At 43.8% G+C, this 14,716-nt stretch overlaps 6 protein-coding genes across 6 annotated transcripts; 4 read left to right on the top strand and 2 right to left on the bottom strand.

The window, feature by feature from the left end:
- Positions 1-710: 710 nt before the first annotated feature.
- BKA55DRAFT_526274 (uncharacterized protein) lies at positions 711-1,475 on the top strand (the record flags this gene model as incomplete). Its single annotated transcript, XM_046188822.1, has 1 exon — positions 711-1,475. The coding sequence occupies one exon, from the start codon at positions 711-713 to the stop codon at positions 1,473-1,475; it is 765 nt and encodes a 254-aa protein (XP_046043041.1).
- A 761-nt stretch (positions 1,476-2,236) lies between these two features.
- BKA55DRAFT_583625 (cofilin, actophorin) lies at positions 2,237-3,285 on the bottom strand. The gene is made up of 5 exons (XM_046194232.1): positions 3,070-3,285; positions 2,998-3,008; positions 2,657-2,908; positions 2,555-2,603; positions 2,237-2,501 (listed from the first exon to the last, which is right to left on the bottom strand). Exons 1-5 carry the CDS (start codon positions 3,073-3,075, stop codon positions 2,367-2,369), a joined length of 453 nt encoding a protein of 150 aa, XP_046043040.1. The 5' UTR covers positions 3,076-3,285; the 3' UTR covers positions 2,237-2,366.
- Positions 3,286-4,286: 1,001 nt separating this feature from the next.
- BKA55DRAFT_526545 (uncharacterized protein) lies at positions 4,287-6,223 on the top strand (the record flags this gene model as incomplete). The annotated part of the gene is made up of 5 exons (XM_046188853.1): positions 4,287-4,548; positions 4,756-4,943; positions 5,011-5,445; positions 5,499-5,743; positions 5,803-6,223. Coding segments are annotated over 5 exons (1,551 nt in total), but the record flags the coding sequence as incomplete, so codon positions are not given.
- A 435-nt stretch (positions 6,224-6,658) lies between these two features.
- On the top strand, positions 6,659-8,071 carry BKA55DRAFT_696759 (transferase family-domain-containing protein; the record flags this gene model as incomplete). Its single annotated transcript, XM_046200301.1, has 1 exon — positions 6,659-8,071. The coding sequence occupies one exon, from the start codon at positions 6,659-6,661 to the stop codon at positions 8,069-8,071; it is 1,413 nt and encodes a 470-aa protein (XP_046043038.1).
- Positions 8,072-9,177: 1,106 nt separating this feature from the next.
- Positions 9,178-10,764, top strand: BKA55DRAFT_696758 (Actin, gamma; the record flags this gene model as incomplete). The annotated part of the gene is made up of 6 exons (XM_046200300.1): positions 9,178-9,184; positions 9,263-9,293; positions 9,361-9,416; positions 9,530-9,560; positions 9,696-10,467; positions 10,534-10,764. 6 exons carry the CDS (start codon positions 9,178-9,180, stop codon positions 10,762-10,764), a joined length of 1,128 nt encoding a protein of 375 aa, XP_046043037.1.
- A 1,217-nt stretch (positions 10,765-11,981) lies between these two features.
- On the bottom strand, positions 11,982-12,993 carry BKA55DRAFT_459342 (uncharacterized protein; the record flags this gene model as incomplete). The annotated part of the gene is made up of 2 exons (XM_046186090.1): positions 11,982-12,579; positions 12,680-12,993. Coding segments are annotated over 2 exons (912 nt in total), but the record flags the coding sequence as incomplete, so codon positions are not given.
- Between the last annotated feature and the right edge of the window lie 1,723 nt (positions 12,994-14,716).

Here is a 14,716-nt window from a genome sequence, read left to right as displayed (position 1 = left end):
ACTTGCGACTAAACCAACCTTGCATCAGTGTTTCACATCAGAATCAAGCTTTGAACAGCAGCGGTTGGTGTGCCCAATCTTATTCTGCATCTCCATCGAGCTGGCCGCCTCGACCATCACTTTTTGTAAGCATGACATCTTTCAGAGCGGGGTAAGGCATCGAGAACGATCTGTTTCAGCCAAGACGTCGCAGTGCTGCGACACTGTCTGACTGAACATTGTCAGCAGAAGCAAGGAGTGACACATCAATGCAAGGGTCTGGAATCATCGGCCATAAGCCGTGGTTCTTGATCAGGTATGAATTTTGAGGCCAGCCCAACATTGATTGTGGCGAGCTGAATCTTCATTCAGGTTAGCTGCTCATTATTGCAGCTGAATATTGCGGCTGAGTGACAACGCTCTCTAGAACGCGGGGTTGGTACATTCCAAAGCATAACACAGAATAGTTCGCAGTTAGACGAGATGGCAGCCGGTAGTTTTGCGTTGACGGAATTCATAAGGAATCCTAACTATAAATACGCACGGGTTTGTACAGACTAGACAGAAATCCAACGCAATCGTTTATTACTGCAATCAAATCGTTAGAACCACCCACAGAGTCACGTTTTCTATTCTTCAAACTGGCTGAACCAAGTAATCCTTGGTGCGGCAATATCAACGAACGCGCCACCGCAGCTCTGTCTTCTGGTAGAACCAACCCAGTCGCTGCCATGGACACCAATACCGCTGGCCCAGATCCTGAACTTCCCAAGTACTCCTGTCGCACTCAAGAGGATACAGACCCAAGCTTTGGTCCCGCTCCTATTTCCCATCTTGAGGGCACTACTGGCAACAACGCGCCAGACAAGGCCGATTCCCTCGTCATCGGTTTCGGTCCCCTCATACCACGCTGGGACGTCACACCACCCGGTGGCAGGAAACTCCAATACTTTGTCAGAGTGGACACTTTTCCAGATACCACCAAGGCAAAGTTTGCAGCCAAAGAATTCCAAGCCGCTGCCGATTCCTGGGCCAAACTCCAAATTGGCCTTGCCTTCTCCGAAACGACTAATCGAGATAACGCAAACTTTTACCTCGTATATCAAGTCAACACGCAGTTTGATGAGGGAGTGCTAGCTCAAGCTTTCTTCCCGCATGAGGTTGATCAGGATGTGATTGTTTACTCGCATGCCTTCGAGGGTAGAAATCCATCCATCTTGAAAGAAATCTTCCAGCATGAAATCGGTCACATTCTTGGTCTTCGACACGAATTTGCCATTGAAGGTGATGACCTGGGCAACAAGCCTGAGGGCTTTGGTGCTAAGCTGTTCATGGAGAAGAATCCCGATTCAGTCATGAGCTACAATATGCCACCCAAAATTCAGGATAGTGATCGCACGCAAACTATTGAGTTCTACAAATTGCCCAATGGATCCATGATCGATGACAGTCCTATTACGGACTATCAGCCCAAGATCCGTCGCAAGAACCGATAGATGCCATGGTAAGTTAGTACTGAGGTTTGTGGATTTAATTAATTAGTGGTAACTTGTATAATGCACCAAGGCATGGATAAGGTTATGGTGCAGTTGAATAGTTTGAGATACTTATTTAAATATATGGAGTTTTAATATCTCAATTGAAGTTGAATATTATTGCCTTATTCCCTGACCTTAATTGGTATAGCAATGGCGATAAGCTTGGCTAAAACACGGGCTGACTAGCCGCCTAGCACCTGTCCACGAAAATAGAATAATTCAAGACTGGAAAGCTGTAAGGCATCGCTTGTCCCTTTTTAGGTGTTGTTACGTATTGGTGAAGGTTGTAGAGACAAAGTTGAGGCCTTTTGGCAGAAGTGAGTATAGATTCAACGGCTTGGCTTAGTTTCAATAATAATCCGAGCCGGGGAGCAGCAAAAAAACAGATGATTATCAGGAGGAAGAGAAGCCCAAAACTAGGTTTTGTATATAACGCCATATTTACATATGCCGCATGCTACCAACCCCACCTACTATTTTATGACGCAAATGGATTTAATAGCATAAAACTTCCCGAGAGTTATCTATGAAGTTATTTTATAGCTTGGTAGTAATAAGTAGGTTATAGAAGCTTATATAGTGCTAAATAGTTATAGCTTCCTCTTTTACAACACTATTACATTCTAATTATATCTCTATATAGTACTAATAACTTCTTTATATAAATTATATACTTTTATATAAATATTAATAATTATTTAATTTAAGCTTAATTTGCCTTTTAATCATAAGTTACTAAGCTATAATCATTACTCCGTATTAGGCGGTTGACTAGCCTAGGGATATAATAGAAAATATATAGCTTGCCTTATAGAATTAGCTAAACCGCTATTTATACATTTTGAATATTTATACCCTTCCTCGACTCACACGCCGAACAACACTATGCCACTCAATATCATCAAGATCGTCGGCATGTATCGACACGGGGAGATTGAGTGCCTTGTTTAGCTGCTCCTTAGTACTAGCATAGACCATGCGAGACTGAATGTTTTATTAGAAAAAAGAAGGAAGGGCTGGTCAACTGTTCAACATACCTTGATTGATGAACCTGAAGGAACCCAGGAGATAAAGGCAGTTGAAATTCTGACAAAAGTTAGCAGCTGTAGCATTTTCTTGATTCAGGATACTGAACTCACCTCTTCCCCTCCTCTCCGAGGTCATATTCGACATCGTAGGCAGCATAACGAGGGGCAGGTTTACCCTTGTCGTCAGTGGCAGATGCAAGCTTATTCAGGAATCCTTCATAGTTTTTGTCTGATGAGGTCTCGTCCACGACAACACTCTGGCCGTTATCAGAGATTTTGTAAATGACGTAACGGGGTTTGTTTGCATCTCTTCGAGACCGCAGTTCGTTGACTGCGGTAATGCATTCGTCCTTGATTTGCACACTAGGTTTTTCAGCATTTGTTTTGAGAAAGATAACCCTCGTGTCCGCCTGCAAATCGAGAAACTTGATGGATAGAGCGATGTATCTTACCCGGAAGGAATCTGGTAGCGATATGTGTTAGCGCAAGCTTTCATAGAGAACATTGACAGACGAAGCACGTACCGACATAGCTTCCTGATTTGTGTGTTGATAAAAGACTAGGATAGTTGGTTGGTTGAAATGATGCAATAGTGAATCACTGGCAGTTTAAATTAGCTGAATGATCATCAAACCAAAAGTATCGCATGGGAGAGCGTAGAGTCGGGTGCATACAAACAAATACACCGTGGGACGCTATCGTAGTATTGGCAGAAGACAGTGGATAAAGCACTGGAATGACATACCCAACACACTAGGGCGAGGCAATTGGTAGGCCGTATTTATAATGGCTGGTTTCTCATGAGGTCACCTCATCTTTAGGGCGGTAAAAGTAAGTCTGATGGAGTTACTGTAGCTACAGCATGTACTCTGTCTTTACTCTCTCGCTACCATGGGCCCGAAATGTCCGTACTACAGTGTCGGACCCAACAATGGCACTGATGCCGTCTGCCCCGAGTCATCCTAGTTAGAGCGGATATCTACGCTAGACTAGGTACCTTATTGACTAGCCACGCCACGCCACGGAACGCGCGGTTCCGTGGCTCCGCGGCTCCGCGGCTCCGCGGCTCCGTGGCCCTTTAAAGTTCCGAAACATCGACCGCTCGCTCATACCTTCGCCAATGCACGTACCGGCAAGAAGATTTTTCAACGACATCCCACGGAGCTCACTGAGGCCGAGAAGGACAATGGAGACCGAAGAAACCCTTCAGCAGCGCCGAAGAAGACTGGCCCAAGTTTCTCGAGCGGTAGGGAGCGAGCACAGCATCATGCGACGTGCAGCGGTAACAGGCTTGGCTAACTGTTTTGTAGTGTGAAGCATGCCGCATGCGCAAGGTATGGACCAGAATAACATGGCATGGCAATGGGTTGCATCCACATGACCTGTCTCTCCTCTCCATAGCCCTGACTAACCTATTGAGATCCGATGCGATCGTTCCAACCCTTGCTCCAACTGCCGCACTGCCAACCTTACATGCCAAACAGTCTATCCGAGAACGGACGTGCCGCCCAAGCGTGATAGAATAACGCAGCTGTATGGCGTATCAGACATCTCAAACTCTTCCCGTGGCTAATGTCCATTCAGCGAGGAGCAAGTCAAATATCTCTGTGATCGTCTTTCAACAACTGAGAGCCGGTCCAACAGCACAAATGCTACTCCTCAATCGACGACCGGCCCTGGATCGTCCGTTGCTTCCGTTCTAACTAGTCAGCATGAGTCGTTCAGGGTAGATGATCCGGGTGTTTACCAAGGTGGTTCGTCTTTCAGCGACCAGTCTGTCCAGGCGAGCGATATCTCTCAGTCTAGTATAGCGGCCAGTAATGTTTTCAGCCAATACGACTTGGATACCATATCTCGACAATTGACGGACCATCTTCAACCCTTGGACATACCGGCTCTTTCCAAGGATTATCAATTGTCTTCAAGTATCACGTCACAGCACCATCCGGAAATGGAACTGCTGCCAGCCGGGCTCGTAGTTGCTATGCTCCAACAACTGAAGGGTAAGATGCCCGTCCATTTTCTGTTCTTTCTATTTGCAATCTTTTCTTGCGCAACAAGGTTCATGAGCCAACAACCGGTGTTTTTACTAACATCTCCAGTAAACCGACCAATCTTCCTATGCTCGTTTCTCATCAACGATCCATCATTATTCGAGACCTTGTGTCGGCAGGCATACTACACTGCAGCTCCTCTGTCGCTCGGCCAAGCTACCAGTATGTACGGGATCATTTATTACGTGCTGAAAGAATATGTCCTCCTTCAGAATCCGTTAGCACAGGAGCATGATTTGAAGGTGCACATTTCCACCTGCGAGAGGAATTTCAGTCGTGGAATTGAAACTTTTCAGGCTTTGGCTATGCCTTGCTTTGAGAACGTTTTCAGTCTGGCTCTAGGGGTGAGTAATCAATGTCACAGTCTCATCCCATCTCAAGTCGTATGCTCATATACTGGACAAAACTTAGATGACCAAAGCACAAGAAGAAGGGAAGCCATTCCTATGCTGTACGCTCTTAGCTGCCGCCGCTAGCCATTGCCGCATGCTCGGCTATTGTCAAGAGACAACATATGGGAAACATCAAGCTCGGAGAGCAGACCAAATGCGCCGTGCCTTCTGGTATATTTATATCACTGACAAGAATATGTCCCTCCTTCAAGGTCGTCCGTCGTATCTACAAGACTCTGAGGTAGATGCCTGGTATCCAAGAATTTCTCCTGATGCTTCTTGCAAGACCTGGGACGAGCTTTTCATCTTAGGCATCAAGTTCGCCAAGATTCAAGGTGAGGTTTATGACCACCTTTATTCGGCGACTGCACGTCACTCCTCTCACGTCCGGCAGGGGCAAGCTGTTAATCAGCTTTCGGACAAGATCCAATCCTGGTATATTGACTTAGGCAAAGTAAGCTTTTTGTTTATTTTTCCGCTGCATGATGCGTCACTGACTTGACTTAGCTTGACTCAAGCCAGATGAAAGATCACAAGGTATTCGAACTCTCGAAGAAAAATTGGGATGTCATGTATTACTCTACATTGACTTTGATCCTGATCAAGGCAACAACCACGGATGAAGAATCAGGTATCAGTCTGAAATGCGTCGAGGCCGCTCGAGCCGGACTACAAAGTCATCTCATCTGCTTTTCCAGCTATCAGACTATCGACAGCCCTGGCCTGGTCTCGGAATCCGACTACGCAAGCTGGTTAGTTCCCCAAATCTCTTGCCGTTGCTATTCTCAACTACTAATCCATGTAACTAAAGGGTCCTCCATCAGTCATCATTGAACCCATTCATTGTCATTTTTCTTCGTACTATTGCTGTTGATAGTGACATGGAAGATGTCTGCCTTCTAGACCATATGGTAGCTGTCTTAGAGAAGATTTCCAGGGTATCAAATGCCTGCCAAAACCTTTTCAAGGTCTGCTCCACGTTCGCTCGCCTCGCACGGGCACTGATTGAAGCGCGAATTAATAGCGCTGCCTCACCCAGCCAGGCAAAAGACGCTCTTCAGGCCTTCACCGAAATGCATTCAGTATCCCAATTTGGCCTGGAGCCGTTCGAGGGGTTTTTTGGAGCCAATATGATAGAACAGCTCACCAACCATGAATCTGACAGCTTTTCATCTATGCTGGGTAGCTGGAATATTGATAAGATAGGAACTTTAGAAGGAGCCCCGGAATAGTTAAGGGGACTTTTAAAATTGCCTGCGGCCCAATCAAGCATGTTGATAAGCTCGATGCAGTTTTTAAAGTCTTCCGAAATCTATCGCATATATGAATCCACTAGAATTTGGTCATGAGTAGACAACGATCGATCTTCCAATCCCGGGTCACATCGTTGAAGCTTACCCTACATCCAATCGGTTCCTTTCGTGGGGGCCGATGTCAAACTGTGGGTTCTCTACCTGAGTCAACCTGTCTTGTCCTTGCCGGAGGCACGGGGAGCGCGGCTCCACGCCCTCCCGTTTTCAGACCGAGGCCGGGCCGTGCTTCCATGAATGAAGATGGCAGAGAAGGGTATGAGAAAGGCATAAATAATCAATAACCTTCTGCGCAGAATGATAACTCATACATCATCATCTACACTGCCTCCTCATCCCGCTCGCAAGCCCTTCAAAATGTCGTATTCCTCAGTATCAAATGTCGGCAACCCGCGCATTGAGCCCCTCACTGCATTGGATGCTTTGATGCCCAAGAATTACATTCGTGTGCTTCTGGCTTTTCGGACTTCCGAGCCTTTCAACGTAGTGTCTCAGCAACTTCAGTGTGGTCTGAATGCTACGACAGAGAAAATACCGTGGATATCTGGACAAGTTCGTTCCGCTGGCAATGGCAACAAACGGGCTGCACATGGTGCAATCCATTACTCCTCCGATTCAGGCTCCCCGCAGATCATTGACTGTGGCTCAATCGACAAACCATTCTCAAGCCTAGAGGCTCACGCGATGCATTCCACCACCATTCCAGAAAATGTCTGGCCACTTGGCGCATTACCTGGAAGCGACGATTCTTTGGTTTTTGGAGCTAGTGTCTTTCGCTTCAAAGATGACCAAGGACTTGGACTGTGTGTGTGTATGCATCACCACGCGGTTGACGCGGCGGGTTTCACCGAAGTGCTCAGGATTTGGGCTCAGGAAACAACCACACGTGGATCGTCTACATCACAGTCTGGTGGCACCAGGCTATCTCGTGTTTCTGAAGCACTTGCTTCTCAGATTAGTGAGGCATCGTCCAAGAATACGGAGCAGCTATTCAGTTTGCTCCCTGAATACTCTCCTATTCCTCCAGCCATGCCAGCAAGCTTCCCGTCCTTCGGTTCTCAGATGTTTACGATACCAACTGAGCATCTGGATGCCTACAAACAGGTTTTGGCCCCTCTCCTAGAAAAGCCCCCTTCCACCAATACTGTACTTTGTGCACTTTTATGGTCTTTCATCACGCGCATTCGGGCACAGCATAAAGAAAACACCCTGGCTCACACCTCGAGCCGGCTAGTTATGGCTGTCAATGGCCGTCGGCGAATTGGTCCCAACTTTTCCCCGCCAGACAACCCGTACATCGGTAACCTTGTTCTGTACGCTTCTGCTGAACGACCCTTTGACACTCTGAAACATGCTGCAGCCTCTGCCCGTGATCATGCAGAAGTATGCAATACTATCACTCAATCGTTTGCCCCAGCCAAAATCAACTCGCAGCATATTGCCAATGTTTTCGAACTAGGCAGACAGGCCAGGGACTGCAGCACAATATTCCCTGGATGGGACTTTTTCAACCATAGGGACGTCACGATCACCAGCTGGGCCGATCTAGATTTGTATCAGGTGGGCTGGGGCTCAGAGCTTGGGCAGCCCGAGTTTGTCCGATTCCCTTTCAGCGCAGCAGATGGAGTTTGCATTATCTTGCCTCGCAGAAGAGTCGAGTCCGCATCTCATTCCAAGAATCTTGTTGAAGTGGTTATCATGCTCAAGGCAGAGCATCTGGAAGCCCTCAAGACGGATAGCTTGTGGCAAAGCCTGGTAGGAGCACAATAAGGCGTTCGTACTTTTGGATCTCCTGAAAGCTTTGTTCTTATCATTTAACCCTTATACCACCTAGAAATAGGATTAGTTTCTTACAAATAAATTGCAGGGTTTCAGCCGCTGAAGACAGTCTTCCGCAGCCGGGGCATAGTATTAAGTATTGATCAGTCCTGAAGCATTCCCTGCCCTGGATAAGGAAATAACGTAAATTCTGCCTAAGATAGCTTTCTGAATGTGAAAAAGATACCCTGCATTTGAAACTGACTATAACATGTTGAAGGAAGGATACTCACTGAAAATATCTATAATGTTGCAGCGGACCAAGGTTACATACGCACAAGGGCGACTGGATACTTTTGCGTTGCTAGAGCCTGAAAAACATTAGATGCAATGACGACTAACATGCTAGACTAGTCTACCTACACAGTGGCGCAGGAACTAGACGTGAAAATCCATCAGTGGCGATGAAAGTCATTCTCCTCTCTGTTAGATGTATCCATGGTGACTGTGGCGCGGCCTCGTTGTTCCAGGTTACAACGGACCATTTTGAGGCTCTACGGAATTATCCAGTCAAGCTTTACTCTGAGGATAGTTATTCCTGGTGATGGTGTTGGGGAAAAGGTACTTCATGCTTCTAGCCAATGCTCGCCGGATGTATTGTCGGGCCTCGCCAACAACAGTGCACAGTATTCCTAGCCGATCCCTTCTGTGAGATATCAGAAACATGCTAGTCTGCATCAAGTATAACACTATGACTTTCCCTCCGTTCGTACCTGCTCCGTCGATGTGTCCGTTATGTGCTACGTTATTGCCGCGGATCCGCGGCGGGCGACACTCCGAAATGTGGACCGAACTCGGTTCACGATTCGGCATCCTTGCTTGCAACTGCGAAGAGAAAAGGGAAATGGAGAAACATCCATGATAAAGAAAGGGTATCCCCCAAGGCGCGTTTATTGGTATTACCGCTCTTTCTACCCTTCAATCACCGCTGTTAGTATTCATTTGGTGGGGTCTTTACATCTTCTATCATCAGATTCGGTCGTCCGCCAAATTTAATTATACATCACCCTCTTAGTTCAGCACGTTTTACATCTTAACTTCTTGTTTAAGTCTTTGCAATGGATGGTGAGTCTAGTCACAGCCACATCTGAGTTCAGGATGCGGCTTCTTGGACAGCATATCCTTACTGATCATTACTTCTAGATGATGCCGCAGCTCTCGTCGTCGACAATGGGTATGTCGCTACCAGCTTACGTCAGCTGGTGTTATTCGACGCTTGGGGACTGATCATCCTCTTTCAGGTCGGGCATGTGTAAAGCGGGCTTCGCAGGGGACGATGCCCCCCGTGCTGTTTTCCGTAAGTTGTGTCCAGATCTTTCACCATCCAAGATGGTTATCAGGTCTTTTACATTCTTGACCTCAGCCCAAACCCGGTCTGCTCTGTTGATGCTGTCGCTGATCAAAGTATAGCATCCATTGTCGGGCGCCCTCGCCATCATGGGTAAGCATATAGCCCCTGTGCCTCGTAATATTTTTGGATGAAAGAGTGGAAAGCGTGTGGGCTTGTCCAGAAATGATCAAGCCTTTCGACTCCTGGGACGTGATGTCTAGAGCTAACCATGTGCTCTTACTATAGAATCATGATCGGGATGGGCCAGAAAGATTCCTATGTCGGAGATGAAGCAGAGTCTAAGCGCGGTATCCTCACGCTTCGATACCCTATTGAACACGGTATAGTCACCAACTGGGATGATATGGAAAAGATTTGGCATCATACATTCTACAACGAGCTCCGTGTAGCTCCCGAAGAACACCCTGCTCTTTTGACTGAAGCCCCGATCAACCCAAAGTCGAATAGAGAGAAGATGACGCAAATCTTTTTTGAAACGTTTAATTCGCCAGCTTTCTACGTTTCTATTCAAGCCGTTCTTTCTCTCTATGCTTCGGGCCGCACCACTGGTATTGTTTTTGATTCTGGCGACGGAGTTACTCACGTCGTTCCAATCTACGAAGGCTTTGCAATCCCACATGCTATCTCCCGTATCGATATGGCCGGTCGGGACTTGACTAACTATCTTATGAAACTATTAACAGAGCGTGGATATACATTTTCGACTACTGCTGAGCGCGAGATTGTTCGTGATATCAAAGAAAAGCTATGTTACGTGGCTTTAGACTTTGAGCAAGAAGTCGAGACAGCAGCCAAAAGCTCGGCATTGGAAAAGACGTACGAATTACCAGATGGCCAGGTGCTTACAATCGGCAATGAACGTTTCCGAGCTCCCGAAGCCCTCTTCCAGCCTGGCGTTATCGGCTTAGAATCGGGCGGTATCCATATGACAACCTTCAACGCAATCATGAAGAGCGACGTTGATATTCGAAAAGACCTTTATGGTAACCTAATTATGGTATAACTCCACCTGCCTGATGAGTTCAAAGCTCAAGAAACCCAAGTCACTGACTTGTGATCTTAGTCTGGAGGCACAACCATGTACCCTGGTATCGCCGATCGAATGCAGAAGGAGATTGTTGCCCTGGCGCCTTCATCTATGAAGGTCAAGGTTGTAGCTCCTCCTGAGAGGAAATATTCGGTTTGGATTGGAGGTTCTATCCTCGCATCGCTTTCGACATTCCAGCAGATGTGGGTTACCAAACAGGATTATGATGAGAGTGGCCCGTCCATTATTCACCGCAAATGCTTTTAAGGTTTGCGGAAAGATATCTTGTGTCTGGTGGTGAAGGGCAGTGAAAGCTATTTCTTGTATTAAAACTTGAAGTTGAATAGTTGTTAATATTTAGGTAACATTGTACCGGTAGATTCAGTTTTTTGGAGAATGCTTACTAATAAGTAATTTACTATATACTCAGGTATATAATAAAGCAAGGAGGGAACCCTGCCTGATACTGATATCATCTCAACCACCATCTCAACAGGTTTATATCTCACTCTGTTATCTTGTGGATAACTCTAGAAACCACAAAATGGTATATAATTAATAAAATTATAAAGGCAGAATAAGTATTTTATATCCTTTTTAGTATATATAAATAAAGAGTTAAATAAATATAAAATAAAGGCAGGGTTTAGAAATTCTATTAAAGTTGAAATTAAAGGAATTATATTAAGTTCTATATAAGTTTATTATTAAAAGTTAAATTAACTTAAACTTATAATTAAATTAATTAAATATATATAATAAGATATAACTTATATATAAGGGAAAAGATATTTATTATATTTAAAATATAAGAACTTATATAAATTATTAATAATAAAAAGAAATAAAATTCCTTAAAAAACTTAACCTTAAATATACTTTTTTAAACTTAACTTTTATATTATTTTATATAATTCTTTAATTTCTTTTTATAAAAAAATCCATCTTTTAATTAATTTATATTATTTAAGGAAAATAAGTTTTAATTAAAGGATACCTAGAATTGCTATCCTAGGCAGTGTTTTCTTTTATATTTACCACACCTTTAAGATACTAACCCTATCCTAACCCCAAGGCTAGCTCTATAGTTATTAGCTAAAGACTATTTATTACTATGTCTCATAATAGCTAGTAAGCCACTTGCCATTCCTAAACAAAAGCAAGGTAGGTCTAAGACAAAGAAAACATATTTCCAGGTTATTCAGGCATTTAACTGCCTGGTTAAACTATATAAGATGAGGAATTCTCTTTGTGGCCTTAAAGACCTAAGTCGCAATTACCTACTAGATAGGAAGAAACTATAGAAACATTCATCGAAGAATAACAAGGCCACGATATGTCAAATGTGGCTTTAAATTTGTAATTTGCAGCTATAGTTTAGAAATCGAAGGGTGTTGCCAGTATTGCATTCTATAAGTGATGTTGTGAGAGTGCGTAGGCTTGGGGGGTGCACGGAGTTTAGGTGGATCACGCTACTTCTTCAAGTACGTCTCAATAATGTTGCGCCAGGTGAGGGGCTTGATATCGGGGAACTCCTTGTTGAGCGAGTTGAGAGAGATGTCCAGATCCATATGTCCCTCGGCAAGCCACCCTCCAAACACGGACAGCTGTTGTGTCAAGAGCCGGATAGCCTGGTCGTTACCTTCATACATCTTGAGCGCCGTTGGTGTTAGGGTGATCTCCCCGTTCTCTAGCTTCTCGAGCGAGTCATGGACAACGGTGAACTTAGAGCCTGTGAGCTCTTCGGCCAGCTTCACAGCCTCCAACATGGTCTGTCGGCTTCCGTGCATGGTATAAATTGGTTCCCATTTCTCCAGGTCTAGGAGGGCCACGACAAAGCGGCCAACGTCACGGGTGTGCGTGGCGACAAAGTATTCCTCTCCATCTCCGGGAATAGCTGCAAATCTGTTGTCCAGGTCAATGAAGACGTTGGGCGCATAAGGCATGGTGGTCGGGACGTGGGGGACGCCGAGGTAGTCTAGGAAGAAGGAGTTGTAGACTGAAGTGAACTCTAAGTGTGAGTCTTCCAAGGCCTTGATTGCCTTCAGCTTGCCTCTGTAAGTAGGCATAGGTGGGATATTCCTGTCCAGGCATGAAGCTTTAGCAATTGACCAGGTTCCAGAAAGATATAGTGCGGAGCCACCAACACATGAGAGGTGGAGACCGAACGCTAAGGACTTACTCTCGTTTCCACCTGGACCCGTACTCGCTGGGAATAAAGCGCTTCGTGAACGAAGCCCGCTTGGCGGCTTCGATCAGATTGGCCTGGTTCTGGCCCGCCTCATCAGTGGCGAGAGAGAGACCAGAGATGACCGTGTTGACTTGATACTTGTCTAGCGTCGCAGCTAGACCATCGATATCATTGTAATCAACTTGCACCGTCTTTGGCTCTGCAGACGGGTTGCGGCTGAGGATAATGTACTCATGCTTGCTCCCTGCTGCAACGGCATCTGCAATAACCTTGCCCACACCGGAGGAAGCTCCAGCAACAGCGACAAAGACCATTTTGGTTGATGTTGTTTTTGGCTCGAAGATCAAGCCTTCACGTGGGGTGGGTAGAGAGGCGTTATCGTAAGTTATAAGAAGAAACTATATGTAGTAATACAGTAGGAAGTGACTGTAAGTTAATGAGAAGCAATGTGTAGTTATAAAGAACGAGGAGGGGGGAAATGGACGGACATCGAGTTCAGCTCCGTTTCTCTCCGCCACATGAATACTATGTCCGTCCCGCAGCGGAGTACTTTGACTATGCTTTCTTCGTCTGTTACATGTCCATGCTTAGTTGAGCCTGATGTGTGCCATGGAGAAGGGCCATCTACAGTAAACGATTCTGAATTGAAAAAGAAGGCGAAGTCCGCTCCGTTCGCTGACTCCGCTCAGCGTCTACAAGTCCGCCGACTGGGGGGTTGCATCGGAGGGCTCACAATGTGAAGCCCCGACCCGTCTCATGTGAATAGAAAGCTAAAACCTATCCATTTGAAGCGCGGCCGCACCGACCGCACCTTGAATTGGTGCAGGATTGACTACATTAACTCCGTTTCAGCGTTGTCGTAAGTTTGACCACCAGCCTCGGATTTATCGGGGGAAATGCACCCATTCTCTGGCCAACCTGATCCCCCTGTCTATTCATCTGAACGAGACCAACCCGACCCCTGGAGCAGAGCTTTATCACCGTCGGTGATATTCTAGCCACCGGCTGGATGGCACTCGCCTAGTCGGGTTTCTAGCCTAGAGACAGCCTGGCTGCTTAGAGGCCATGGTTGGAATTCTTTTAGTATTACTATTACTATTAATAATACTAATAGAACTATTACTATACTATTACTATTAGTAATAATAGTTATTACTATTTTAAAAAGAATTAGTAATAGTAATATTAGTAATACTAATAGTAATACTAGTTTTATTTTTTAAATAATAAGGGAATTTAATTTAATAAAAAGATTTGTTTTTTCTAAGTATTTAAGAAAAGCAATATAAAAAAGAATATATAATAATTATATAATAATTAAGATAATTAAGTATTTAATATAAATTATATATTTAATAAATTATATAGAATTCTTATTTATAATTTATTAATATTCTATTTTTTTAAATTAAATATATATTTTTTAAAAAATAAAATATTAATTATTATTATAATACTATTAGTATTACTAATTAGTTATATAGTAATAATTAATTTTCTTTTTATAAATTAGTAATAGTAATATAGTAATTACTAAGCCTTTTTTTCTATTAGTAATACTAAAATTCTATTACTATTACTATTACCCGTTGGCTCGAGCCGGGAGGGGGGGGCCAACTAAGCAAGCTTAGTTGGGCACAAAACCGTAAGACATGCACAAAAGGGTAAGATAGGAGACGCTGATAAGATAAGAGATAATAAACTTAAAAATACTATAAAAGAGGAAATAAAATACCTAAAAGGTATTTAAAAATTATATTAATATAATATAAAGCTTATAGAAAAATAAGAATTTTAATTTAAAATTTTAATAGCTTATATAGGCTATTAAATATTAGTTTTAAATATTAAAAATATAATTTTTTAATAATTCTTTAATAATTAAAGAAATATCTTATAAATTAAATATTATGTTTTTTATATTTATTTACTTAATTATATTTAAAAATTAAGAAATAACCTTAAAGATAATTTTATATATATTTTAAAATAAGGTTTTAAGTAAAAATAATAAATATTATTTTAAAA

This window comes from Fusarium redolens (assembly GCF_020744475.1).
Source record: "Fusarium redolens strain MPI-CAGE-AT-0023 chromosome Unknown BKA55scaffold_23, whole genome shotgun sequence".
NCBI lineage: Eukaryota > Fungi > Ascomycota > Sordariomycetes > Hypocreales > Nectriaceae > Fusarium > Fusarium redolens.
The sequence above is the reverse complement of the archived record's forward strand: the minus strand, read 5'-3'. Positions and strand labels throughout refer to the sequence as shown.

Bases quoted from the DNA above. Each gene is read 5' to 3' on its own strand.
- BKA55DRAFT_583625 (XM_046194232.1), bottom strand. The intron at 2,604-2,656 runs GTGAGTTCAGTA...AACTTTTGTCAG, and splicing joins CTCGGAGAGGAGGGGAAGAG to AATTTCAACTGCCTTTATCT. The intron at 2,502-2,554 runs GTATGTTGAACA...TAAAACATTCAG, and splicing joins CTTCAGGTTCATCAATCAAG to TCTCGCATGGTCTATGCTAG.